General features: G+C 36.7%; 1 protein-coding gene across 3 annotated transcripts in view; it reads right to left on the bottom strand.

Moving 5' to 3' along the window:
- Positions 1–27,212, bottom strand: part of RBBP6 (RB binding protein 6, ubiquitin ligase) — a 37,372-nt gene that overhangs the window by 5,341 nt on the left and 4,819 nt on the right. For 2 of the 3 annotated variants that reach the window (XM_013974828.2, XM_013974829.2), the window contains exons 2-15: positions 25,817–25,916; positions 21,855–21,891; positions 17,385–17,429; positions 15,261–15,349; positions 15,039–15,135; positions 14,545–14,684; positions 11,513–11,685; positions 9,928–10,031; positions 9,480–9,817; positions 3,879–3,975; positions 3,701–3,779; positions 3,541–3,595; positions 1,770–1,838; positions 24–383 (exon numbers count right to left, since the gene is read on the bottom strand). In XM_013974828.2, the coding sequence (XP_013830282.2) occupies positions 24–383; positions 1,770–1,838; positions 3,541–3,595; positions 3,701–3,779; positions 3,879–3,975; positions 9,480–9,817; positions 9,928–10,031; positions 11,513–11,685; positions 14,545–14,684; positions 15,039–15,135; positions 15,261–15,349; positions 17,385–17,429; positions 21,855–21,891; positions 25,817–25,916 (1,783 nt within the window). Of the gene's footprint in view, positions 1–23; positions 384–1,769; positions 1,839–3,540; positions 3,596–3,700; positions 3,780–3,878; positions 3,976–9,479; positions 9,818–9,927; positions 10,032–11,512; positions 11,686–14,544; positions 14,685–15,038; positions 15,136–15,260; positions 15,350–17,384; positions 17,430–21,105; positions 21,584–21,854; positions 21,892–25,816; positions 25,917–27,212 lie in introns of those variants that run through there. The other variant, XM_018040551.1, reaches the window with a different exon arrangement.

Below are 27,212 nucleotides of genomic sequence, written 5' to 3'. Positions count from 1 at the left end.
TAATTTCAAGTTAGAACACTTACTCTTCTTTTAGTCGCCGTTGCTCTCTATAGAATTCTTCCCTGGACAAAGGTGGAGCTTGTGTTGTTGGGATGGTATTAGAATGAGCAGTCTGTACTCCAGATGACACCCAAGGTGCTGATAAATTGGCTGGAGCTGGAGGAAATCCTGGAGGGGGAACACTATACCCAGCAGGTGGTGGCTGGCCAGGAGGAAACTGAGGAGAGAACTGCGGAGGAGGAACACCTGGGAGAGGAAGTGTGTGGGGAGGAGGAGGATACAAGGGAGGGGGTGGGACAGGCACAAAAACTGGAGTTGCTGGCAGTGACGGGCCTTGAGTTCTCTGTGATCTTTCGCTGTGATGCCGTCCACGGTTTATACTTCTGGAAAAATAATTCCGAGATATTAAAGCATCTGAGATAAGTAGGCTTATCTTTTCTATCCCAAAACTATTTAAATAAACATCAGGACACTGATATAATTTGAATGTAAAGGTAACATCATTCATATGTTAAAAACAACTTTTCAGGCCAGTTAGGGACCGAGAGGATATACGTTTACAAGGCCTTCTTTATATGGAGACACTGTGTTTAAATGGAGAAAGAAATGGCAACTCACTCCAGTATTCTTGCCTGGAGAATCCCATGGACAGAGGAGCTTGGTAGGCTAGAGTCCACGGGTCGCAAAGAGTCGGACACGACTGAGCGACTTCACTTTCACTGTATTTAAAAGTTCTCTTGTGAAGTTCCAATTATCACTTCACAATGATCTCTTGTTACTTCCTAATCCATCATTTAAAGGAGCTAATAGGTTAAAGCCTCTGTGATCTGGTTCTCCCCAAAATGCCTTCTAAGATCAAGTTTAAATGAAGAAAACCCATTTCCTATAATCTTTTTGAGTAAATATGTAAAGACCCTTCAAACTAGAACAAATATTAGTTTAACATTTGTAATCAGTAACTGAAAATCTTTTATTCTGACAGTTAAAATAAGTGCTAAAATTCTGCCTCATCAAAGAAATAGTGGCTTAAAAAAAAAGTGTGTTTATTTCTGTTAAGCTTTTTAAAAGGATCTTTAAATTACAGGTAACTAGTATACAACAGCAGCAGTAGGGGTTTAGATTTTAAGCCTCTTTTCAGAGTCTGATTTAGTAAATATCCTATTAAATATGTGATTTAGCAGCAAAACAGTAGTTATCTTTCATAAGCTTAGCAATTCTCTTCGGTGCACTAGAAGATATCCTTAAGAATGACCTAGAGAGTAAAACTTATATGGGTTACTTCTTAGATTGACACTGCTTGTGTATCTCCAGAGCAAGGGTCCCTAACAAACTCCTGTCTCTTCTTTTGGAAGAAAAGATGGCAGAAGACTGGGACAACTGAGTCTAGGGGAGAAATATGCGCAATTCTTCACACTTAGGAGTTGAACTGGTTACCATTCACTTTAGATTAATGACAATACCTTAAACATTGTATAGGCTTTACTGACTTCCCTTTACACTCAGAGATAAGCCAATATTCTGCTATGTGCTGACAAGGAGAAAGTAGTCCTTAAGAAGGAGTAGCAAAGATGTAGCCTTAAAAAACTAACATTTAAAATACTAAATGTAACTTATTCTTTTACAGGCCTCTCAAGCGCAACTCAAGATTTAAGTGAGGTATCTGAAAACCAAATGAACTCATTCCCCTTGCCACTGCTATGCTTTAATTTTTGTTATATTTTTCAGTTTGTCATCAGATTACTGTTATTCAAGATTTTTAGCAAGCCTACCTGTAGCAGCTTCTCTCTCCTCTTCTAATTTGCTGTGGTGGAGAAACCAAGTATCCAAGTTTGTTGGAACTGTGTGGAAAGATAAAATAGGCTTGAGTATAATACATGAGTTTTTTGTGCACAGACTTTAAGATAACTATTTTTTAACTATTCTGGAAACTTTTCTTACTCCCTGACCCTGATTCTTGCTTGTTCCAGATAGAGAGAGATGAGCAAGCATTACGTGTACCTAAATATTTTTTTCTGATTAATATTATAAACAATGAAGCCTCAATATAAACTTTATGCAGTATATTTTAATTAGCATTTTACAAGTTACTCTGAACTTTCTGTGTTTTGTTTTTTAAAAGATCCCATGTACTTAAAAAAATTATGCATTTATTTATTGGCTGTGCTGGATTGCTGCTCAGGCTTTTCTCTGCTTGTGGTGAGCAGGGGTTATTCTTTGTTGCAGTGTGCAGGCTTCTCATTGGGGTGGCTTCTCTTGTTGCACAGCATGGACTCTAGGGTGCATGCACTTCAGCAGTTACAAACCCTGGGCTCAACAGTTGCAGTTCCTGGGCTCTAGAGTACAGGCTCAACAGTTGTGTATGGGCGTGGTTGATCTCAGGCATGTGGGATGTCCCCAGACCAGGCATCAAAACCCTGCGTTGGCAGGTGGGTTCTTCACCAATGAGCCACCAGGGAGGCCTTGAACTTAATTGTTACAGAAAAGAGTTGTTTTATCTGCTGGGAACTATATGGAGGTGTCTGACATGTGACATAAGTAGCACCATTCCAATTCTATAGACGAGGCAACGGAAGCTGAGAAGCACAATCACACACTCACTGTCATACAGCTAGTAAATGCAGGAGCTGGGATTCAAACCGAGATCTGTCTTCAAATCCCATATTCTTTCTACTGATATATTCGTATGTGTGTGTGTTAGTCCCTCAATCGTGGCTGACTCTGTAGCCCACCAGGATCTTCTATGTCCAGGCAAGAATACTGGAGTGGGTAGCCATCCCCTTCTCCAGGGGAATCGTCCCAATCAAGGGATTGAACCCGGGTCTCCCACGCTGCAGGCAGATTCTTCACCATCTGAGCCACCAGGGAAGCCTTTCCTACTGATATATTCTTAACATACTTTTTCTATAATGAGTCTGATTTATCTTTCAAACAAAAAGATCAAAGTTTTAGAATATAAGCCAGTTTATATAAATTTATGAGCTATATAAACAATTATATAAAACAATAAATAAATCTGATTTTTAATGCCATAAAAAATTATATCCTGTATAATTTTTTGCTTTTTCTTCTGAGAGGAGGAAGGACTTATTATAGGGACCGTTCACAAAGCATGTCTCTCTTACCTTATAGATTTTATTTTATTTTATTTTTTTTGACTTGAATGAGTACTTTCTATAACTTTAATGAGTGTATAACTTTGTATAACTTTATTTTTTATTAAAAAAATTTTTTTTAATTTTAATTTTTACTTTATTTTACTTTACAATACTGTATTGGTTCTTATAGATTTTAATATGCAATAGAATTTAACTGAACTACTCAAAATGAGAAATTTTGTGATACACTTTAAAAAAAATTTGTATAAGTTTATACTTATTTTAGAAAACAATTCTTCATATAGTCTTGAGTTTGTGACATTTTACATAAGAACTGTAAACTACGGCATATAAAAGTTTATATCAGCAACATACCACTTAGATTGTAATTTCTATTTCTGGTTTGAAAGCAATCATCTGAAGATTATGTGAAACATATACTTACTGTTCCCAACCTGGTCGACCACCACCTGGACGAGCAGCATTTATTCTTACTGGACCTTGGACAAAAAAATAAGGACAACTAAATATAAAATTACATGCTGAATAAAGCTAAAATTATTTTTTAAGGGAAAAAGTTCAAACCAAAATGATTTTATACTCACCAGTTGTGGGGATCAATTGTCCATGCAATAATGACTGTCCAAGCAAAGAGGGGGTTCCAAGTACAGGCACCTGGTAACCCTTTAGGAAAAAACACAAATAGTTAAAAAAAAACAAAACAAAAAACTCTACTGTAATAATATAAAAAGGTCTCCAAATTTAAAAGCCAATGAAACTTACCTTCTCTTCCATAAGAGCAGTGATTGCAATTGAAGAAGCTCCCTTTGAATGCTCTGATGCAAGTGCTGCAGCTGGTAGTATTTTATTATCAGAATCCCTAGAAAATAATTTACAACATTAAAACGTCATTAGAAACGGAGAATTAAAGGTACAAACTTCCAGTTATATAAGATAAGTAAGTACTCAGGATATAATGTACAACATGATGACTGTAGGTAACACAGCTGTATGGTATACTGGAAAGCTGTTAAGAGAGATTAGATCCTAAGAGTTCTCATCACAAGGAGGTGAGAACTCTTTTTTTCCACTACTTATTGTATTTATGTGAGAAGATGGATGTTAGCTCATCCCTATTGCAGTAATTATTTCATAATATGTGTAAGTCAAATCAGCATGCTGTATGCCTTAAAGTTCAATGAGAATATTTTTGAAGAAAAATTCCATTATTACAAACATTGAGTCATATTTAAAGGCCTCAAACACTTGCAGAGAGGAGCAACCTCATGTCCCAGGAGCGGCGGCTGCGCAGGCAAAGGAGAGCCGAGAGGAGCTACTCCACGTTCAAGGTCAGGAGGGTGGGGCAGTCAGGAGATACCCCTCGTCCAAGGTAAGGAGCAGCAGCTGCACCTTGCTGGAGCAGCCATGAAGAGATACCCCACGTCCAAGGTGAGAAACCCAAGTAAGACAGTAGGTATTGCGAGAGGGCATCAGAAGGCAGACACACTGAAACCATAATTACAGAAAACTAGCCAATCTGATCACACAGACCACAGCCTTGTTTAACTCAATGAAACTAAGCCATGCCGTGTGGGGTCACCCAAGATGGGAGGGTCATGGTGGAGAGGTCTGACAGAATGTGGTCCACTGGAGAAGGGAATGGCAAACCGCGTCACTTTCTTGCCTTGAGAACCCCATGAATAGTATGAAAAGGCAAAATGAAAGGATACTGAACGGAGAACTCCCTGGGTAGGTAGGTGCCCAATATGCTACTGAAGATCAGTGGAGAATTAATTCCACAAAGAATGAAGGGATGGAGCTAAAGCAAAAACAATACCCAGTTGTGGATGTGACTGGTGATAGAACAAAGGTCCGATGCTGTAAAGAGCAATACTGCACAAGAACCTGGAATTTCAGGTCCATAAATCAAGGCAAATTGGAAGTGGTCAAACAAGAGACGGCAAGAGTGAACGTCAACATTCTAGGAATGAGTGAACTAAAATGGACTGGAATGAGTGAATTTAACTCAGATGACCATTGTATCTACTACTGTGGGCAGCAATCCCTTAGAAGAAATGGAATAGCCATTATAGTCAATAAGAGAGTCCGAAATGCAGTACTTGGATGCAATCTCAAAAATGACAGAATGATCTCTGTTCGTTTCCAAGGCAAACCATTCAATATCACAGTAATCCAAGCCTATACCCCAATCAGTAACGCTGAAGAAGCTAAAGTTGAATGGTTCTATGAAGACCTACAAGACCTTTTAGAACTAACACCCAAAAAAGATGTTCTTTTCATTATAGGGGACTGGAATGCAAAAGTAGAAGTCAAGAAACACCTGGAGTAACAGGCAAATTTGGCCTTGGAGTACGGAATGAAGCAGGGCAAAGGCTAATAGAGTTTTGCCGAGAACGCACTGGTCATAGCAAACACCCTCTTCCAACAACACAAGAGAAGACTACACACGGACATCACCAGATGGTCAACACCGAAACTGGATTGATTATATTCTTTGCAGCCAAAGATGGAGAAGCTCTATACAGCCAGCAAATACAAGACTGGGAGCTGACTGTGGCTCAGATCATGAACTCCCTCTTGCCAAATTCAGATTTATATTGAAGAAAGTGGGGAAAACCACTAGACCATTCAGGTATGACCAATATCAAATCCCTTATGATTATACAATTCAAGTGAGAAATAGATTTAAGGGACTAGATCTGATAGATAGAGTGCCTGAAAAACTATGGACGGAGGTTTGTGACACTGTACAAGAGACAGGGATCAAGACCATCCCCATGGAAAAGAAATGCAAAAAAGCAAAATGGCTGTCTGAGGAGGCCTTACAAATAGCTGTGAAAAGAAGGGAAGCAAAAAGCAAAGGAGAAAAGGAAAGACAAGCATCTGAATGCAGAGTTCCAAAGAATAACAAGAAGAGATAAGAAAGCCTTCTGCAGCGATCAATGCAAAGAAATAGAAGAAAAGAACAGAATGGGAAAGACTAGAGATCTCTTCAAGAAAATCAGAGACACCAAGGGAACATTTCATGCAAAGATGGGCTCAATAAAGGATAGAAATGGTATGGACCTAACAGAAGCAGAAGATATTAAGAAGAGGTGGCAAGAATACACAGGAGAATTGTACAAAAAAGATCTTCACGACCCGGATAATCATAATGGTGTGATCACTCATCTAGAGCCAGACATCCTGGAATGTGAAGTCAAGTGGGCCTTAGAAAGCATCATTATGAACAAAGCTAGTGGAGGTGATGGAATTCCAGTGGAGCTGTTTCAAATCCTGAAAGATGATGCTGTGAAAGTGTTGCACTCAATATGCCAGCAAATTTGGAAAACTCAGCAGTGGCCACAGGACTGGAAAAGGCCCATTTTCATTCTAATTGCAAAGAAAGGCAATGCCAAAGAATACTCAAACTACCGCACAATTGCACTCATCTCACATGCTAGTAAAGTAATGCTCAAAATTCTCCAAGCCAGGGTTCACCAGTTCGTGAACCGTGAACTTCCAGATATTCAAGCAGGTTTTACAAAAAGCAGAGGAATAGAGATCAAACTGCCAACACCCGCTGGATCATCGAGAAAGCAAGAAAAGCAAGAGTTCCAGAAAAATATCTATTTCTGCTTTATTGACTACGACAAAGCCTTTGACTGTGTGGATCACAATAAACTGTGGAAAATTCTGAAAGAGATGGGAATACCAGACCACCTCACCTGTCTCTTGAGAAACCTGTATGGAGGTCAGGACACAACAGTTAGAACTGGACATGGAACAACAGACTGGTTCCAAATAGGAAAAGGAGTACATCAAGGCCGTATATTGTCATCCTGCTTATTTAACTTATATGCAGAGTACATCATGAGAAACACTGGGCTGGAAGAAGCACAAGCTGGAATCAAGACTGCCCGGAGAAACATCAATAACCTCAGATACGCAGATGACACCACCCTTATGGCAGAAAGTGAAGAAGAACTAAAAAGCCTCTTGATGAAAGTCAAAGAGGAGAGTGCAAAAGTTGCCTTAAAGCTCAACATTCAGAAAACTAAGATCGTGGCTTTTGGTCCCATCACTTCATGGCAGACAGATGGGAAAACAGTGGAAACAGTGTTAGGTTTATTTTTTGGGCTCCGAAATCACTGCAGATGGTGACTGCAGCCATGAAATTAAAAGACGGTTACTCCTTGGAAGGAAAAGTTATTACCAACCTAGAGAACATATTCAAAAGCAGAGATATTACTTTGCCAACAAAGGTCTGTCTAGTCAAGGCTATGGTTTTTCCTGTGGTCATGTATGGATGTGAGAGTTGGGACTGTGCAGAAAGCTGAGCACCGAAGAATTGACACTTTTGAACTGTGGTGTTGAAGAAATCTTGAGAGTCCCGTAGACTGAAAGGAGATCTAACCAGTCCATCCTAAAGGAGATCAGTCCCGGGTGTTCACTGGAGGGACTGATGCTGAAACTGAAACTCCAATACTTTGGCCACCTCATGTGAAGAGCTGACTCACTGGAAAAGACCCTAACACTGGGAGGGATTAGGGGCAGGAGGAGAAGGGGACAACAGAGGATGAGATGGCTGGATGGCATCACCAACTTTAAGGACATGAATTTGGGTGAACTCCAGGAGTTGGTGATAGACAGGGAGGCCTGGTGTGCTGCAATTCATAGGGTCGCAAAGAGACACGACTGAGAGTGAACTGAACTGAACTGAAACACTTGCAGAGTTTGAAAAATAACAGATCGGCAGAAGATGTCTGCAGCACACAAATATTCTTACTTCAGGAATGTATTACCTGTGATGACAGGATTATAAGGTTTCCTTTTGCATATAACTAATAAAAATTATTAAAGGAAAAACATTAAAATTACATCTTGTTGTTCCTAACACTGTTCTCCATCACACTTGCATTAAGATGAGTTTAAATCAAAGATGAAGAAAACTTCTAGGGAAAATGAGCCAGATGGGACTTTTGAAGAGTTCTCATATGTAAGTAAAACGTATGATGAAGGAATCTCCTAAAAAGTACAATCTATGAAATGATAGAAACTGGTGCGTTTTAAGACTACTAAAGCTTAAAAAAAAAAAAAAAAAAAGTTGCAAAACCAAAAAAAGAATAGGATTTAGAGTTAAATTCTACTTCCAGCTCTATTAAATCAAAAAGGTACTCTAAGGTAAGTCAAGGAATAGTAGACCATTCCCACTATTAATCAAATAAAAGGTTGAACTAGATCAGTGGGATTTTATTCTTTTTCATTATGATTTGTCACACGATACTGAATAGTTTCCTGTGCTATACAGCAGGATCTTGTTGTTTATCCATTCTATATATACAGTAGTTTATAGGGATCTCTTTAGTATACTTATAAACGTCCTACTCCTAAAAATTTTGCTCCTGGCAACATACCCCTGGCATCTTAATTTTTCAAAGCTGGTTCATTTTTTAAGACTTGGATTTACAGAGCCTCTGGACTATACAGTCATAGGTCCCTTTCATTTCAGAAGCGGTAGGATTTAAGTGAAGTTTTGCTACTCTCCTACATAATTATGCTCCACAACAATTATTTCTGACCTTTCTACCAGTGTTTCATCCCCTCCGCTCTGTTCTTAGTTCTACTCAGGTCTACTGTTTTTCAATACCGTCATCATGACCATAAGTGAACTCTCCCCTCCTGTGAACTGCAAAGCTGTTATGGGATACTATTCAACATTTAAGAGGGGTTGCTGGCAATCTGTATAGTTTCTGACTTTGGGACATTCAATCATTTACAAATGAATCTCTTTTATCTGTCTATTCCTCCAGTAAGACTAAGTCATTTCTTTTTTTTTTCATTTGGCCATGCTGTGTGACTTACGGGATCTCAGATCCCCAAAAGGAATTGAACCCACGCTCCAGCAATTCAAGAGCCACGTCCTAATCACTGGACTGCCAGGGAATTCCAAAAGACTAAGTCATTTCTTACAAGTCACCCACCTTACTGAGTACAGTAGGATGCTATAGACTGCCAGTCACTGCTGCTAAGTCGCTTCAGTCGTGTCCGACCCTGTGCGACCCCAGAGACGGCAGCCCACCAGGCTCCCCCATCCCTGGGATTCTCCAGGCAAGAACATTGGAGTGGGTTGCCATTTCCTTCTCCAGTGCAGGAAAGTGAAAAGTGAAAGAAGTCACTCAGTCGTGTCCGCCTCTTTGCAACCCCATGGACTGAAGCCTACCAGGCTCCTCCGTCCATGGGATTTTCCAGGCAAGAGTACTGGAGTGGGGTGCCATTGCCTTCTCTGCCAGTCACTAAAACAACAATTTAAGCAATATACAATAAACAAAAACTATGTCTCTGGTCTCAGTTGTTTCCTAACAGTGAGAAATATAGACTTACCGAAAAGGTCCATCTGATTTTTCTGAGTGGACTGATATGGAGACTGTTGCAGTTATATCAGGTACGGGGGCTGGGGCAGAAGATGGATTTCCAGGGACAGGAGGGGCCAAAGACGACTGATTGGAGGTTAATGAAGACATAGATGAAGCCGAGTGAGTTGATGAGGACGTCACTGGAATCATCAGAGGATCTTGCTGTCTTGATATTGGAGATCTCATCAGAGGTTGTAGGTTCCGCTGGATGAGTGGTCTTGGAGGTGGTATTGGGGGAGGGGGTGGGGGTAACTGTTTTCTTAGTCTTTTCGTATAACCAGTTTCATTTTTGAAGTTATTAACAGCCTATAGACACCAAACATAAAAATGCAGAAAAAAATGTAGTATTTACTCAAGTACAGTTAAATAAAAGGTTTTTAAAAAATTTTCATAAAAAGGGATATAAATATAGCTACCTGTCGTAAGAACTTATTGGCAATTAAAGCATCAGGAGAGACATCATTCTGATGACATGTTGGACATGTATGTTCATCTGATTCCAAGAGTGCTGTCCTTATACCTATGTGTAAGATTTTAAATATTAACAAAAGCACAGTTAGGAACCCAGTTTTTGGCAATGAATTGAAAAGATGGTTTATATGTGTTCAGTTACATTACTATTTTCCAAGCACACATTACTAATCACTTCTATCTTAGATTAAGAAATTTAAAGTAAAATTTCTCTCCTGGTATCATTCCTTTGCTCTAACCTCTACCTTAAACACAGAATTAGTGGATATAAGCTAAACAAACATTTAAATTGAGAGAAAGGACACTCTTTGTCAAATATCATTCTCTTTGGTTAGCTCACATCTAGAGTATTATAGGAAAAAAATAGAAATACAGCCTAGAAAAAGACAAAAACATTATGTTGTAAATACAGGGCTTTAAAAAAAGCAATCACATAGGAATACCCCAGTGGTCCAGTGGTTAGGACTCCACACTGTTGAGGGGCAGGTTAAATACCTAGTTAGGGAGTTTAGATCTTATAAGCTATGTGGCATAAACAAAATTTAAAAAGGCATCACTAGGAAAGGGCATTAAATACAGCAGAAGCATTATTCAGGCAAGGAAATCAGAACCATCTATAGCACAGCAGCTAAGAAGGAAAACAAAATTACAGATGCACTGATTATGCTTCAGTGTAGCAAAAAAACCCAGCTATATAAGTGGTTTGTAAAACTTAAGACACACTCTGAAACAAGCCTTAAGTAACCTCTTCTTGACTTTTGTCTTCACTGAAGAGGCTCCATAACAAAGATTTGTATTCCAAAACTCTTGTTTTTCTTTTGGCTGCACCACGTGGCATACAGCATCTTAGTGGATCTTAGTTCCCTGACCAGGGACTGAACACCATCCCCTCTAGCAGAAACACATGGGAGTCTTAACTACTGGACCACAAAGGAAGTCCCCCAAAACAATCTTTAGAAATGAAAAGGACCAAAGCAGGACTGAGCAATCAAATTTTTAGATGACATTATTTTCATCTGGGTAAGAAGGGAAAAACTTAAGGAAAGTGGCAGAAGAGAATCAAGTGCTAATATAATATAAATGACTAGGAAAAAAAAGTCACAAGCAATCCCCTGGCAAGTGTTTGGGTAATATGTTTACAGACCGTAGTTCTCAATCACCCTTTGGAATTTTAAACTATTTTTCACATTCCTAGAAAGGGACTTATTTAAAAAAAATACTTTGGAAATGTCTAAGGCCCCAAAAGCTTTTAAATTTCTCTATACCATTTAAAACACACTTGAAACAAAAATCCTACATTTTATAAAACCTCAGTAAAGACACCTTGATGAAGGTAAAGAAAGTGGTCAATTCTAAAGGACAAACAGACTTTTTTTTTAAAAAGGAACAATAAAAAGTTATTAAATGTTCACTGATGAATGTATCAATAATTCATACTTTATCATTTAAATATATACTGTTGCTAAGAGCCTTTCCAAGGAAATACACACACTCTAAAATACATATCTTCAAAGGTTCAACAGTTCTTACATTCATCACAGTAACTGTTTCCACAGCAGGGAATGACAACAGCATCAGTCATAATATCTTTGCAGATGAGACACAACAACTCATCTGGGATAGGATCATCTTCTTCTGAAGATGATGATGGTTCCTCTGGTAAAAAAGGTGGTTTTTCTTTCTTCCCAATTGCATATGCTTCTCTGTAAAAGAAGGTCTTAGTGTTTTAACACTGTTATAGAAAAGTATTTCCAAGATATTTATATATTCTATTATACAATAGTGGGAACTTATAATCTAGTATGATGCCAAATTAGTTTATACAAGTGTAGTACTTTCCAAAATAAGAGAGCAGTTATGAATATCCTCCCCTAAACAAAAAGATATAAAACAAAATCCTAAGAGAGTATAACAAAACAGAAAGAAAAAAAAGCCACAAAATTGGCTAAAAGGATCTTAGATTCTGTATTTCTAAGAACTGTGAGTCAGAGCGGTACAGTGACACAATCAAGTACCACAAAGTTATATTTAAATGGTAGAGACAGGATTTGAGCTTAAGTGATGACAACACCCTAATCACTATTCTCTAGCCTACCATGTTTCCTGGAAAAAGTTTTTTTCCTCCTGAGTCTAACAGTCTCCAAACCTGTGAAAATACTAGTGTGAATGTCACAATACGGGAAGCTAAAATTGGTACTGACATTACACGATTAAGGTGGGTAATTCAAAGGAAACATGTCCCTAATCACATCAATAATTAATAAACAGAATTAGACTTCAAAACAGTGGTCTTATACTTAATATTATGAGAGATTAATCTATGTATAGACAGTTGAAGTAGGAAATGGCAATCCACTCCAACATTCCTGTCTAGAAAATTCCATGGACAGAGGAGCCTGGTGGGCTACAATCCATGGGGTCACAAAGAGTTGGACATGACTGAGCACAAGAAATATTAATGACTTAATTAGAAAAATGTGTAAAAAACTTAAAAGTAACACCTCATTAGATACTTGGGGGTCCATTTTTTTGTGGAAATTTTGTGGCAATGTTGGATATTAAATATATTACAAACAAACAAAAAAAAGAATAAGCCATTCTCAGACTTATCACCACTGCTTCCAATACCCCCATCTTCTCTGTAATCAGGCACATTTGTAAAACATAGGAATTCCTAGAGAAATCTCTTCCCTTTCATTCAGGAACAGAGTGTGTTCAACTCAATGCTAAAAATGAAAGAATCTCATCTGGACAGAGCAGGGTACCTTAGGTGTGTTATTTGTGTTGCAGTTGCTCCATAGACATCACCACGATTCCAGAAATAAGTATCAATTTGCTTATGCCCCATTGTTCCCAATTTGTGAAAGAGGAGTCTCCCACTGCCCAAAAGAGAGAAAAGAAAAAAAAAAAAAAAAAAAAAAGAGGAGAACAGAGGATAGAAAAAGAAACAGAAGAAGAGTCTGAGTTGCTTATCAGTGGTGTTAGTGGAGAGGGTGAAAGTTTCATTTAAAATATTTGGGTTCCCATTTTCCCCAGTATTTGCTGTGTGTTTGGCACAAATGCACTTCTGTATTCCAGTATTCAAATAGCAATGAAGTTAATTATTAGTTATGAGTTTATAGGTGATGTTAATTTTTCCAACACAAATTTCTACTTAAATACTTTTACATTTACATCTTATTGTATTAAGATGAAGCGGTCTGCTCTTAATCTTTGTAAAAAGCCACCAATTTCAACCTAAAACTGTTTGGATGCATGTATGAAATGTCTGAATTAGAAACAGCATACAACAAACTGCTCTAAGATGAACCACAAAAACACACAATGGTAGACTGATAAAAAATAGATGGGAGTGAGGTTGAGAAAGTGAGCAGGGCTGGGAGTTTAGAAAAACATTAATTCTTATCTGTTAACTAAAACAATGTATTTACCTACTCAAAAACAATCTTTTTTCAGCCTCATTCTGTAAGCATAGCATTTTCGTTGTCCTTATCTGCTCATCACATTTTGATAATACAGCACAAAGCTGACAAAAACTGTTCCTAATAAACATTCCGTCACTGGGAACATGGATATCTATTCTTTAAACTGATGTTTCTCAAAGCATGCCCTGAGCATCCTCGAACCTCATATTCTGGAGGGCTCGTTAAAGATGCAGACTGAGAATATAATCCCTCAGGGGTGGGGGAGAGGAGCAGGACAGGGCACCTAGGCTGGTTTAACACACTTCTGCAAGAGATTCTTACGTACAATAAAGTTACAGAGTCACAGTCCTAAGGAACACTTAATACTGTGTTTTATATTGTGTGAGTTTGCAACTGTTGAGGGCAATCAAAAGGTAATTAAATGTATTAATAAAAGCAGATAAAATGGGAAGTTACCTAGCTGAACTATGCCACTGGGTTTACTGTCTATTCATTTCATTAAAAATTGGCTCCTAAAATAAAACCTGAAAACATGTGAAAAATAAGTGTTAAGGTATGGCTTACAGAGCTACTAACAGTTTATAACAGATAAACAGTTTTGAACTGTTATACAACAGATCTGAACTAACAGTTTATAAAATAAACCATACTTTAGAATCTTAAGATTCACACAGTATATCCAAACTAGTCAAGATACTTGAGTATTTCCTTTAATCTTCACATTTAAATCTGCCTTGATATCTTGCAGAACTTTTATTCTTAAGCCTCTTGTTTCTTAAAAAGTCTGACACTTATCTTGTTCATTTAAAAGATGCAAACAGCATACAAGATTATGTAGGAGTATGTATGTGAATGAGGAATAAAGCAGGGAATGACAGAAAAAAGAAAAATTAGAAGACCACAAGGAAAGTGGCATTCACTGGCAACAAAAACCCCAAATACATTTTTAATTTGCTTTAAACGGAGCAGACTGCAGCCTCTCATTCTTAACACAGAAATGCAACATACAGACTAAGACTTGGTACACAATGTTTATAAGGAATCCAAGTAGCCAAATTACAAGCCCAAGAGTAAATAAAACACTATCGCCTGGATTGACTGTAACTGCCACAGATCATACCTAATTTGAATACTTACGCATCTATAGTTGGTATTGCATATTTTCCAGTGTTGGTAAGCATTGCACCTTTCATGTTAGGATCTTTCACTTCCATCATAAAACTTCTGGGAATTCCAGTGCTCTTTTTAATCCTAGGACCAGATTCAAAGTTCTTATCCTACAGGTAGGGGAAAGGAGAGAGGAGGAAGAGAAAAAGTAGTTACCATTATTTAATAATATTAGCCAACACACAGTATTTACTATCTGCTTGTATTATTTGTAGAGCTTTACATGTATCTCCTTTAATCCTCACAACAGCCATGTGAGTTAAGGACTATCACTATCTTCATTTTACAGAGAAGAAACAACAGGCTTGGAGAAATTCATGTAACTTGCTCACTCGGTGGCAGTGTTAAGATTTGATACCGGCAGTTTGGCTCCAAAAGCTGTGCTCATTTGCCACTATAACATAGACGCCAATATTTACCAAGAGAAATAATAAGGCTAAGGAAAAATTTTAGTTTGCACTTACCCCATTTGTTGGGCAATTCTTAATATAATGGCCAGGTTTACCACAACGGAAACAAGTATAAGATGGAGGTGGTGGACCTAAAGGTTTCTTCATGTAACTGAAAGGAAAAAAAAAAATTACATGTACACAAAGACTTAAAAAAAGAAAAAAAAGCTTTGGACATGGGGGGCTGTTAAGTACCACCCCAAAGTACATATTAGAATAAAGTACTTATAAACTTACTTGATTGGGTCGTATTCATGGCCAGATTGCGACATCATTGCTTTAATTTTATCTTCTTCAGAAGCATTGGCTTCAGCCAGATTGGCAGTCTGTTTAACAGGTAATTATTTGACACACACATTAGAAACACATTTAAGACCACACAGCCAAAGACAACACCACTCATCCTGTAAAGAGCAATATCTAATCTTGCATAAAAACAGTTATTTACAAGTATAACCTAGAAGAGGCATGGGGAGTGCCTTAGGTCATTACATGATGTTTGGGTGTCTACGGGGTTGAAGAAAGTCCTTCTGTGGGCACTCAAACCTTAGACCCTGTTTGTACCTTACATTAAGATTTACATACTACTCTTCTAAGTTAAAAACTGAGATTATGTTAGAGAAACACTTGACATTTTCAAATATTAAAAATAATTCAAGTGTCATAGCATTAAGCATCAAGTGTCAAGCACAGGACTTAGAGGTAGGGTTGGGGATAGGACACTGAACATATGCAGCAGATACTAGGTATCAGAAGGCTCTTTAAGTAGTGGTGCCAAATTTAAAATTAAGTGCAAAGCACATGCACTGAGCATTCAAATTATAAATCCAACTCTCCAAAGATTATGAACTTCATCTCTGAGGTATTACATACAGTAGTCTAGATAATAAGCAGGGTCTAAGGGAGTGAGTCCTAATAACTTGAATCTTCAAGCATCTAGCACTCATTATCAGCCATTCATCAGGTTTTAGCTTTACATTCATCCACAAAACAAGCAACCAGTTTTAACACTTTATTGTAATTTTATATACAAAGAATGCTTAACATTAACAGAGCTTAGAACAACAGCAACATTTACAAAAAAACTGGATTACAGATGTTGAACAACTAATTTGTTTGAACCCAAACATTAACTTACAAATAGTTAAAAAAAAAAAAAGTCCCCCAAACCTCCAAAACTCCCCAACTGCTTCCCACAAAGAAACAATGGAGGAATAGATCAGAACTCAAATATGGTCCTTACAGTACAGAAGACTTTAAACAGTGAACTATAAGTTGCTGAAGATGTTAACTCTATGCTAAACCACTTTGCATTAAAAAATTATTGAGGTTGCTTTTAGAATTATCAACTTTAATGTATACTTTTCCCACAACAGGAGTTTAAAAAGGTGTATTTGTTACTAGGACATTTTGGGGATACATTCTAGGGGATAAGGACAAAACCTACAACAAAGCCAAGGACAAGAGAGGGACAGCACTAATGGAAAACTTGTCTATCATTCACTTTGGTTGCTAAATTTAATTTTATATTTCTGATAGCAGGGGAAAAAAGGATTTTTGGAAAACTTCCTTCTTGGCCCTCAAAACACTACCTGTTCTCTATTATTTGCCTTTTTTCCCCTAAAGGCATAATTTGCAAACTAAGTCTCTTGTTTTAAAAATTAATCCATCACTAGTGCTTTCCCAAACAAAAGGTACACACTGTTGAGCAGAAAACTGCAAGCAATCTTATCGCAAAACATGGCATATACAATGACTTCAGGAGGTAACAATTTGCCCCTCTGCCAAACATACACAGTGGTATATTCCTGCAAACAACTTTATACATTTACACAATTCATGTAGTCTGTGTTCAAACAAATTAGGTTGTTTAAAACTTTTTCTAATGCAGACAGACTACAAGTCTATAGCATAGAGAAACAACTGTATCACATTTAAAACGTTAACTTTCAAGGGATCAATTCAAATATTCAAGAAATAACCACGCAATTGTCCATGTAAAGGAAAGCTTCTATTTTGGCTGCGTAAAGTCCACATAATTTACAGCCAAAATCAGGGAATTCCTCCAGAAATCTGTTAGTTTCCAATGTATAATTAAACAAAATGTATGAGAAAAAAAGCAAGCAAGTGTAGCTTCATTTGTTTCTTCTGTCTTGAAGATGAATACTCCAACATTATGGTGAAGCAAAATACTCCCCCTATCTTCTCAAAACGGCAGCTACTCTTTACAGGATAGTAATAATATGTACAAATGTTTCTGCAAAGTATTTCCTCCCCCAACCCCTCTTAAAACAATCGCTCCACATTAAAAAAAATTACGATGTTAGAAAAAGATTTATATTTTCAAGAATATATATATACCTTTGTAAGCTGGGCCAGAGAAATAGACGCAGAAGAGTCATCAATCTGTTCATAAAAAATTAAACACACATTCAAGTTCCACACTGAAAACATCTGAAAGTGATCATTTATTCCCTACTGCCACTTAATGTTCAAATATTGGGTATTTTTATTAGAAGTTTTCGAAAGAATGTTATCTTGTTTTAAGCTGAAATGTAGCTCATCCCACTTATCCTTCTCCACACATCTCACATACAGTAAATAAAGGCTAATGGTTGAAGGGAATTCTATTACAATGAGAAAACAGTAAAGAAAAGGATAGGAAAGCTGCTCAGTGTGGTGATTAAATACTAAGTAAGAGTCCCAGGTCTATCAGTGGTCTCTAAAACTAATGATGCTCAAGGCAATGTACACTAGAAGAGAGAATAAGAAATCTTTCTAACTTTCCTATAATGCCAGTATACAACCCTGTAAAAACAAGTAGCTCTTTAAAGGCTCAGATAATTGCTTTATTAAAACAGCTCCCAAATAACTTCTACTTTCCCGAGTATGTACTGCTCGGTCTGAATGAGTTTATTCTCCCATGCAAAGCACCAATAGCTAATCTTGCCAAAGAAACCACAGCTTTAACAGGGCAAAAATTTTAAGCCATATAAAGGGAAACAAAAGGCATCCTGGGGCAGGGCAAACAGAGCAGTTATAGTTATTTCCCCTTCAATATGCAGGGGAAATAGTTACTTTAATCAAAGGGAGCAGGTATTAAACATGGATATAAGAGGGCTTTAAACCATGTATGTTCAAATGTATTTAAAAGTGCTTCATTGTTTGTTCCCCTGAACTATATTAATATCAGTTTTTAAAAAGTGTTTATACATCGGTGTGTATATGTATACACACACACACAATCTTTAGCATGTAATTCTAAAGACACGATTTCCCTACAAGTGTACCAAAATGAAAACATTATCAGCTTCCTATGTAGTAAGTGGGTTGCTTATTCAACATGTTACAAATTTCTCATGCATTACTGGCCAGAACTCTTCTTTACAATGGAGAGAATGTAACAAGATGTCTGGATCAAAGAAAAAAAAGTGAGTCTTCATCATGCATTTTTCAAGGATTCCAAAGAACAGAGTATTTGGAAAAAAAAAAAAAAAAAGCAGCATGACTTGGAGCCCCAAATAGAAATGTAACCAGTTTCAACATGTAGTTCTTAGCTTAATGCCACCACAGCAGGAATGCAATAAATAGAAATAAAACTAATGTTGGCTAAATTTAAAATACATCTTATACATGTACATGTCTTAAGAGTTTTAAAAGCTAGTTTGATGGATATTACTGCTGGGATGTTTATCTAAACAAAAGGTTCTCAGCTCCACATTGAAGGACTGGAGAGTCCATAATGCACTAACCCCATATACATTCCTAGCCATATAATCTATCAGTGGGTTGAAGTGTTCTTTCCTTAAAGAATGAATATCTCAGGAGGTAAATTTAGCAAAGAAAAATGGAAAGAACACAGCCTATTTTTATCTAGAAAAATTCTGACCTATTCAATCTATTTTGAAGAGCCTAACATTTTATATCAACCATGAATTATCTCAATTTTAAGAAATAAGGGCTGAACAGACTGCTGTCAACCATCATCTATACTATGTTTCTAATCAAAGAAACAAATTAATAGCCTTTTAAAATAGTCTTTTACTATATAGAATATGCATGCTGATCACTTCCTTAGAAAGAAAGCAGCAGTTATATTACACTTTTTTACTGCTGAAATCAAAAAAATCTAACTTTTTTTGTTGTTCTTCTTCTCCTAAAATACAGCTGTCTTTTTGTTATTATACCAGGCTTTCCTATTCTTCCTTTGGGCCAACTTGTTATTAGGAGCATATATTTATTTAGTTATGAGTGCTTTTAGATATTCAACAGCATCTAAATCACTTTTTTCCCACCAAATAATCTGCGGATTCTTTACCAACTGAGCTATCAGGGAAGCCCCTATATACAGCACTTTAATATCCTATAAAAATACAAGGAGGTATTATTTACCACAAATTTAGAAAGGCATCCAACTGTTTTCTACATATAGCAAGATATTAAGAAATAAGTGAAAATGCTGACAAGAAATGACTTTAAAATGAGTAGGAATTTATATGTATTAAACATCAATTAAAAAAACCCAACTTAAAAAAAGTAGTCTCTAGAAACTGATTAATATGCACACCGTGGACATGATTAAAATTAACCTACCTCTCTCACATCTAGTTTGTGGTCTTGCTTCTGGGAGCAAGAATCTGAAATCTTTCATGTCAACTATACTTGCCTGAAATTAAAGGATCTTACAAAATGTAATTCTGAAGTTAGCAGGAAGGACCCACAGCTTTGGAATAGCAACACAGAAGGATAACTACAAACAGCAAAGCTGTGGAATATAGAAACAGCCATCCTTGATTAGAGCTGGCTTAAGTTACCAAAAATGTACATACCTTTACTTTTACTAATCAGAATTAAAAAATCTGGCTTTAGTGATTTTGGCTTAATTGTGAATGTGCATAGGACACCTAAGTCTCCTAAGATGGGCACTAATTATGCTTTATGAATATATTTTCTCATATTTTAAATGTCAGCAAATGTACCCCCAAGCAAATAATGGGGATATTATGTTATCTAATTTCTCCACTTCAAATAATTCTACCTAAAAATTAAAGCCACTTTTAGTTATTTTTTTTAAAAAAGAAGAAAGAAAAGAGAAACCTAAATAAGCATAAAATAAACTGCTTCTTATAAGTGTAATACAGACATGCCAGGGAACACACAAGGCTAAAAGAATGTTAACTTTATTTATGAACATGTGATCTGTGTTTATACACATGCTAATAAACAAAAAGGAAATAATTGTTTTCAAGAAATAAAACTTCATCTGAATTAGTTTAAATACTGTATAAAATGTACTTTATACAAAATGTGTTACATTAACTACTACAGTCACCAGTATAGTCAATCTAATTTGTGCTAGCATTTGGATACATAAAAATCAGTTTTAAACCAATCACCAGCAAAACAGAAACTTGTGGACAGTTTTTACAGCATTATGCTTAAAAAAAAAAAACCCCAAACCCCAAAAAACCATATACCCCAAAGAGGGAAAAAAACTCCCAAAACACTAAGTTTTGATTTTTGAATCACTATATTTAGTTCCATGAGAACTAAAGGTCATATACTTTAGAAAACAAGTCCAAAGTTCAGATATTCTATGTTATCGTGTTTAAGATTCAATGATCCAAGGTTAGTGAAAATACCTGATACACAATTAAAAGATCACTAGTATTTTAAAAGGATAAAGTTGAAAGAGCAAGCAATACCCTTAAATTCTAAGTGAGGATTTCAGACATCTCATATTGTGTACAAATCAAGCCTGAGCACTCAAATGTTTAGAGAACCATCAAGTTTTACAGAACTCAATTACTACAGATCTCTGTTCTGAACCGGGTGTTTCACCCTACAACTTGGGAGTGCTGCTACCTTTTACTTAAAAGCTCAAAGTCAAAATGGTGTCATACTTAAGGTTATTAAGATGTTAACCTGGTTAAGGGGAGTTACCTTTGATAAGCTACAGCTTTCAGTTAGCTTACAATTAATGCAGCATTTTAATATCTTATGAGGAAGAGGGAAATATTTTAATTCGGACAACTGAGCAGACTAGAAGTAAAAGATCTCTATTAAAACTTGAGTACTCAACTGTATAAAATCATCAAAATCATCGACGAGACATTGTATACTCGTAGGGGGCCCAATTCCAGGTTTCACTTTACAGTACAGATGTAAACAAAGAATAGGAGCTCAAAACTGCCAAATAAAGCAAAACTAAATAATAAAAGCTGCGTCAATGGTCTCTGGAAAGCTCTATGATGTGTCTGAACTTGGAGAAAGCATCAAACTTTAAATATAAGCTTTGGATGTTGCTAATGCATTTTTCAAAGCCATCAATCAGGCAGAAAAAAAGAAAAAAAAAACCCAAAAACCAAAAAAAACTAAGTGATACAACGTGAAAATGGCAAAATATACATTCCAAACATTTTTTTTTATTGCAGGAAACAAAAAGCACACAACAGCCTGTACATACATACAAAATACTAACTATAGACAGACAGATGCAGAACATGGCACCATGTTCATTAGTGTAAAACCTACATGATCTGAAAAGGATCATACATTAACTGTACAACACAGTGTCATACAGGGAGAATGCTATCATATTTAATATGAAACAGTGCTTTTTGGGCACAAATTACCCATTTCTACAAAATAAAGTGTGCAAATTATGCCACATATATCCATATTCAACTGAGCTGTCATCAAAATACATTTTATTTACAATATGTACTATGATCAATTGAATATTACGTTCTAAAAATGATTTACTTCACTGCTACATTATAAAGGAAAAAGCAACGTGTAGAAAAAGTGTGAGATTGTGTTTTTACATACTGCTTTTGAAGTTCCCATCACTGGTTCAGTTCGACTTCTAAAAAGACAAAAAGAAAAACAACATTAACTCTCCGAGTAGCTATTAATGAATTTTTGTGCTAAAAACATCTCTCCAATCATACATGTTTTAGGAACACAACTTTTCCTTGGCACAAAGATTTAAAAACAACCAATTTCAGAAGTAATAAATATACTACCTTATTTAATTTTTACTACCTTTGAACAGTTTAAGATGCATTTTTGGTTTAGAAAAAATCCGTACTTGGTAATTATAGAATAGATGTGTATCTTTCTACCTAAAATAAATGTTTTCTGAAAGGTAGTATGAGGATTTTGTTATTCAAGAAACTTTGTGGCTATTTCTTAATAGACTGAACAATTATATTAATCCTCACTTTTTTAATAGGTACAGATGAGAATTTCCATACCCTGAATTACCTTACAGCAAGACTACTACTGTAAATATTTTACAATTTGGAGCCCTGAAAAACTGCTGTGCTCCAAAAAATAAATTTCAAATCCAGAAAGACAGGTTGGCAGTTTTATCTTTTTAATTTTTAAAAGTCTCAACACAGTGACCAAGATAAAACAGAAACTCTATCTTCCAGAAAAATCAACAGTTTGACAGCATATCTTCATTGAAAGAATAATAAGTTGGTTATGGAGAATTGAACTGATTTTTTAAAATATATTCACAAGTAAGCTCAAGAAGAAATTCCTTTAAAAGTCCACACAGGAAAGAGTATGAGGGTCAAGTTGCTAAAATACAGCCTTCAAAGGCTTGGTTTCAGTTTTAAGTTTATGTTATCCTGACAGAAAAATGTTAGATAGCATATGAAAGGAATTTCTGGTTTGTACATGACTGGGATGTCCTAAGATAAAAATGAGACTTTCATTTACTAGTATTTGCTCAACAAATTCAAAAACACTTCATGAAGCAAGTATAATATAAAAGAAATCAAATACACAGTGAATTACACATGCAATTCTGTAAGAGGCAACTATTTTCCCATGTACTTTAAACAATTCTCTCCCTAAAGTTTCTGAATATCAAAACAATCTCCTGAAACTCAATGTTTGCTATTTTTACAAAGCACTTAGTAAATTAAGGTATAACTTCACACTAAATTCTAGGAATTAATTCTTCCCTTATAATGTCTCAAAATTATATAAAGTTAAAGGTACATAGCTCACCTGGTATTTACAGAAGGAAAAAAAGTCTTCAGCTTTTAAAGTTACTATACAGAAGATTTAAGAATCTCCAAATGTTAAAATATGGAATAGAACTTTACACTAAACTAAATGAGAACAGTCTTAGAAAGAGAACTTGCCCACATGAAGCAAAGCTTCAAGAAATGACTTTATTTTACCCCAATTCCAAGAATACTTTCCATTTCCTAGGACTGGCAAATTTCAGAATGTTTCATTGACCAAAAGCAGAATTTGCCAGAATTTCATTGAACAAAAGCAGAATTTACCAGAATTTCAAGTAAGCGTATCTTACCTCTGAGTATTTTTTAAATAGCCCAAGTTGCTATCCTTTTCACAGATTATACTGAGTTGGCCAAAAAGTTCGTTTTGGTTTTTCCATTCCATTGTGTGAAAAAACTTGAAGAAACTTTTTGGCCAACCCAATAACTGTTATCAGCATTAAAATTGCAAGAAAGCAAAGAAAGTCAGATAAAAAGTTATAATGCTGCCCTTTTAGTGAACTCCTTAAGCTCTCAGTTCAGCTCAGTTGCTCAGTCATGTCAGACTCTGCGACCCCAAGAACTGCAGCACGCCAGGCCTCCCTGTCCATCACCAAGTCCCGGAGTTCACTCAGACTCACGTCCATCGAGTCAGTGATGCCATCAAGCCATCTCATCCTCTGTCGTCCCCTTCTCCTCCTGCCCCCAATCCCTCCCAGCATCAGAGTTTTTTCCAATGAGTCAACTCTTCGCATGAGGTAGCCAAAGTACTAGAGTTTCAGCTTTAGCATCATTCCTTCCAAAGAACACCCAGGACTGATCTCTTTGCAGTCCAAGGGACTCTCAAGAGTCTTCTCCAACACCACAATGCAAAAGCATCAATTCTTCAGCGCTCAGCCTTCTTCACAGTCCAACTCTCACATCCATACATGACCACTGGAAAAACCACAGCCTTGACTAGATGGACCTTTGTTGGCAAAGTAATGTCTCTGCTTTTGAATATATTATCTAGGTTGGTCGTAACTTTTCTTCCAAGGAGTAAGCGTCTTTTAATTTCATGGCTGCAATCACCATCTGCAATGATTTTGGAGCCCCCCAAAATAAAGTCTGACATTGTTTCCACTGTTTCCTCATCTATTTCCCATGAAGTGATGGGACCAGATGCCATGATCTTCGTTTTCTGAATGTTGAGCTTTAAGCCAACTTTTGCACTCTCCTTTCACTTTCATCAAGAGGCTTTTTAGTTCCTCTTCACTTTCTGCCATAAGGGTGGTGTCATCCGCATATCTGAGGCTACTGACATTTCTCCCGGCAATCTTGACGCCAGCTTGTGCTTCTTCCGGCCCAGTGTTTCTCATGATGTACTTTGCATGTAAGTTAAATAAGCAGGAAGACAATATACAGCCTTGACATACTTCTTTTTCTATTTGGAACCAGTCTGTTGTTCATGTCCAGTTCTAACTGTTGCTTCCTGACCTGCATACAGATTTCTCAAGAGGCAGGTCAAGCGGTCTGCTATTACCATTTCTTTCAGAATTTTCCACAGTTTATTGTGATCCACACAGTCAAAGGCTTTGTCATAGTCAATAAAGCAGAAATAGATGTTTTTCTGGAACTCTCTTGCTTTTTCCATGATCCAGAGGATGTTGGCAATTTGATCTCTGGTTCCTCTGCCTTTTCTAAAACCAGCTTGAACATCAGGAAGTATTGCTGAAGCCTGGCTTGGAGAATTTTGAGCATTACTTTACCAGTGTGTGAGATGAGTGCAATTGTGCACTAGTTTGAGCATTCTTTGGCATTGCCTTTCTTTGGGATTGGAATGAAAACGGACCTTTTCCAGTCCTGTGGCCACTGCTGAGTTTTCCAAATTTGCTGGCATATTGAGTGCAGCACTTTCACAGCATCATCTTTCAGGATTTGAAAGAGCTCCAGTGGATTCCACCACCTCCACTAGCTTTGTTGTAGTGATGCTTTCTAAGGCCCACTTGACTTCCCATTCCAGGATGTCTGGCTCTAGATGAGTGATCACACCATCGTGATTATCTGGGTCGTGAAGATCTTTTTTGTACACCACTTCTATGTATTTTTGCCACCTCACCTTAAGCTCTAATCCATTCCTAAGTATTACCACTATAATTCTTACTCCAATAAAGGGCACTTGCCATGTGCCAGGCACTACTGAATTCCTCCAATTCCTTGTAGTTACGTACATTTTATTTTGAGGAATCTGAGGTAGAGACTTTAGGTAATTTACCCAAATACAACTTCACACAACTGGTGTGAAGCAATAAATGGGAGTCAAATCTAAGCCTGATTCCAGTGTCTGTGCTCATGAATCCTATAAACATTATCACTTCCCAACAAAGTCCCTTATTAATGAGAAGCAAATAGTAGCATTACTGAATACTCCTGATGCTGACAAAATATTTAGGACAGATTTCAAGACACTTACATTCTTGTAGTGAAAAAATGGTAGGGGGGAAAGTGCCCAGGTAATAAAAACCAACAAAGGGGAAAGATTTACTTATTTGAAGATCATTTGCTTTTTGTTAATATTACCTACATAGATCAAAAGTCTACTAACTCTTACTTCTGACTACAGTTTAACTGGGGAAAGAAATCAGGAAAACAAACATTCTCATAATTTTAAGGATTAAGAAGACATACTCACTAGCACCAAGTAATGAGTTCAGTTCTAAAGTATATCTTTTCCTCTCACAAAGTAAAAAGTATTTTGAGAACTTGCAAATGTGGGATTTAATAAATACTTACATAACATATGTCTTGCTTGTAGATTTAACACCTCCAATAGGAATTCTTCTAACAATTACAGATGAATTTTTAGGAATTAGAGCATTATCATCAGTATATTCTGTAAATAAAAGGATAAAGAGTTGAATTTCTATTTAGAGATTTGGGTAAGTCATAGTCCTCAAGAATTAGAAAACTTCAACCAGACATAAATTTTATGGGAAATCATCTTAAATATAAAAGAACATTAATAACCACATGTTCCTTGCATCGAGATTACTGATACTGTCAGAACAAATGTCCAAAGCCATAAGGAGTTAATACCAAATATGTCAACAGGTTCTTGGCTCTGGCACCTCTACCAGAGATGGAGGTTGAACCCCAAGTCTCAGGAAGACTAAGTCGTTCTCTATTTAGCCAGTAATGCTGAACATCTCAAGTATATGAGGAAAAAGTTGTCATTTAGAATGAAAATATTTTCTCTCTCCTGGTGGCTCAGACTATAAAGCGTCTGCCTATAATGTGGGAGACCTGGGTTCAATCCCTGCGTTGGGAAGATGATCTGGAGAAGGAAATGGCAACCCACTTCAGTGTTCTTGCCTGGAAAATTCCATAGATAGAGGAGTCTGGTAGGCTACAGTCCATGGGGTCACAAAGAGTTGGACATGACTGAGCGACTTCCCTTCACTTTTCCTGGGCTGTACACCAGTATTACTGGGGAAGACAGACTAAAAAGTATGACACATTTTGAATACTTTGTAAGCAAAGAAAAAGGGCTTTGTAATAAAGAATTCAAAGTGGGGTGCAACTTTGGACAGAAAGTTGATTCAAGGAAAGCCCCTCGGAGAAGCGACATCTGAGACTTAGAGAAGACCGAGAAGACAAGATGTGCAAAACCACCGACAAAGAATGTTTCAGACAGAAACGTGGAAAAAAATGACACCGCAAGGCCACAAGAGCTGAGGAGAAGGACAGAATGACTACAAACACAGGCACAGGTTACATATATTTAAATTGTTTCTAAGTACAACAGGAAGTCATTGAAGGTTTTAAATAAAAATGATGACAATTTGATTCATATTAAAAACAAAAACTCTGGTATCTAAGTGAAGAATGAATCTGTATAGGAACAAGAACAGAAACAGGGTGATTAAGGAGGAGATTGCTGCGTAGGTTCAGGTAAGAGAGAATAATGATCTGCTCCGGAAGTGACAGAGAAATCAAGAGAATGTTTTAAGGCTTTCCAACAGAAATCAGGCATGAATTCCTGGGTTCCTGGCTTAAGCAACTGGACGAACACAGATGCTACTTTCTGAGCAGACAGACAGGAAGAATTATCCTATTCTTGGGAATATTACTTGCAATAGTTCTCTAAGAACGAAATGCAAACAAAAAATCAGTCAATGAATTCAATGAT

Source organism: Capra hircus, chromosome 25 (genome assembly GCF_001704415.2).
Source record: "Capra hircus breed San Clemente chromosome 25, ASM170441v1, whole genome shotgun sequence".
NCBI classification, from domain to species: Eukaryota; Metazoa; Chordata; class Mammalia; order Artiodactyla; family Bovidae; genus Capra; species Capra hircus.
The sequence above is the reverse complement of the archived record's forward strand: the minus strand, read 5'-3'. Positions and strand labels throughout refer to the sequence as shown.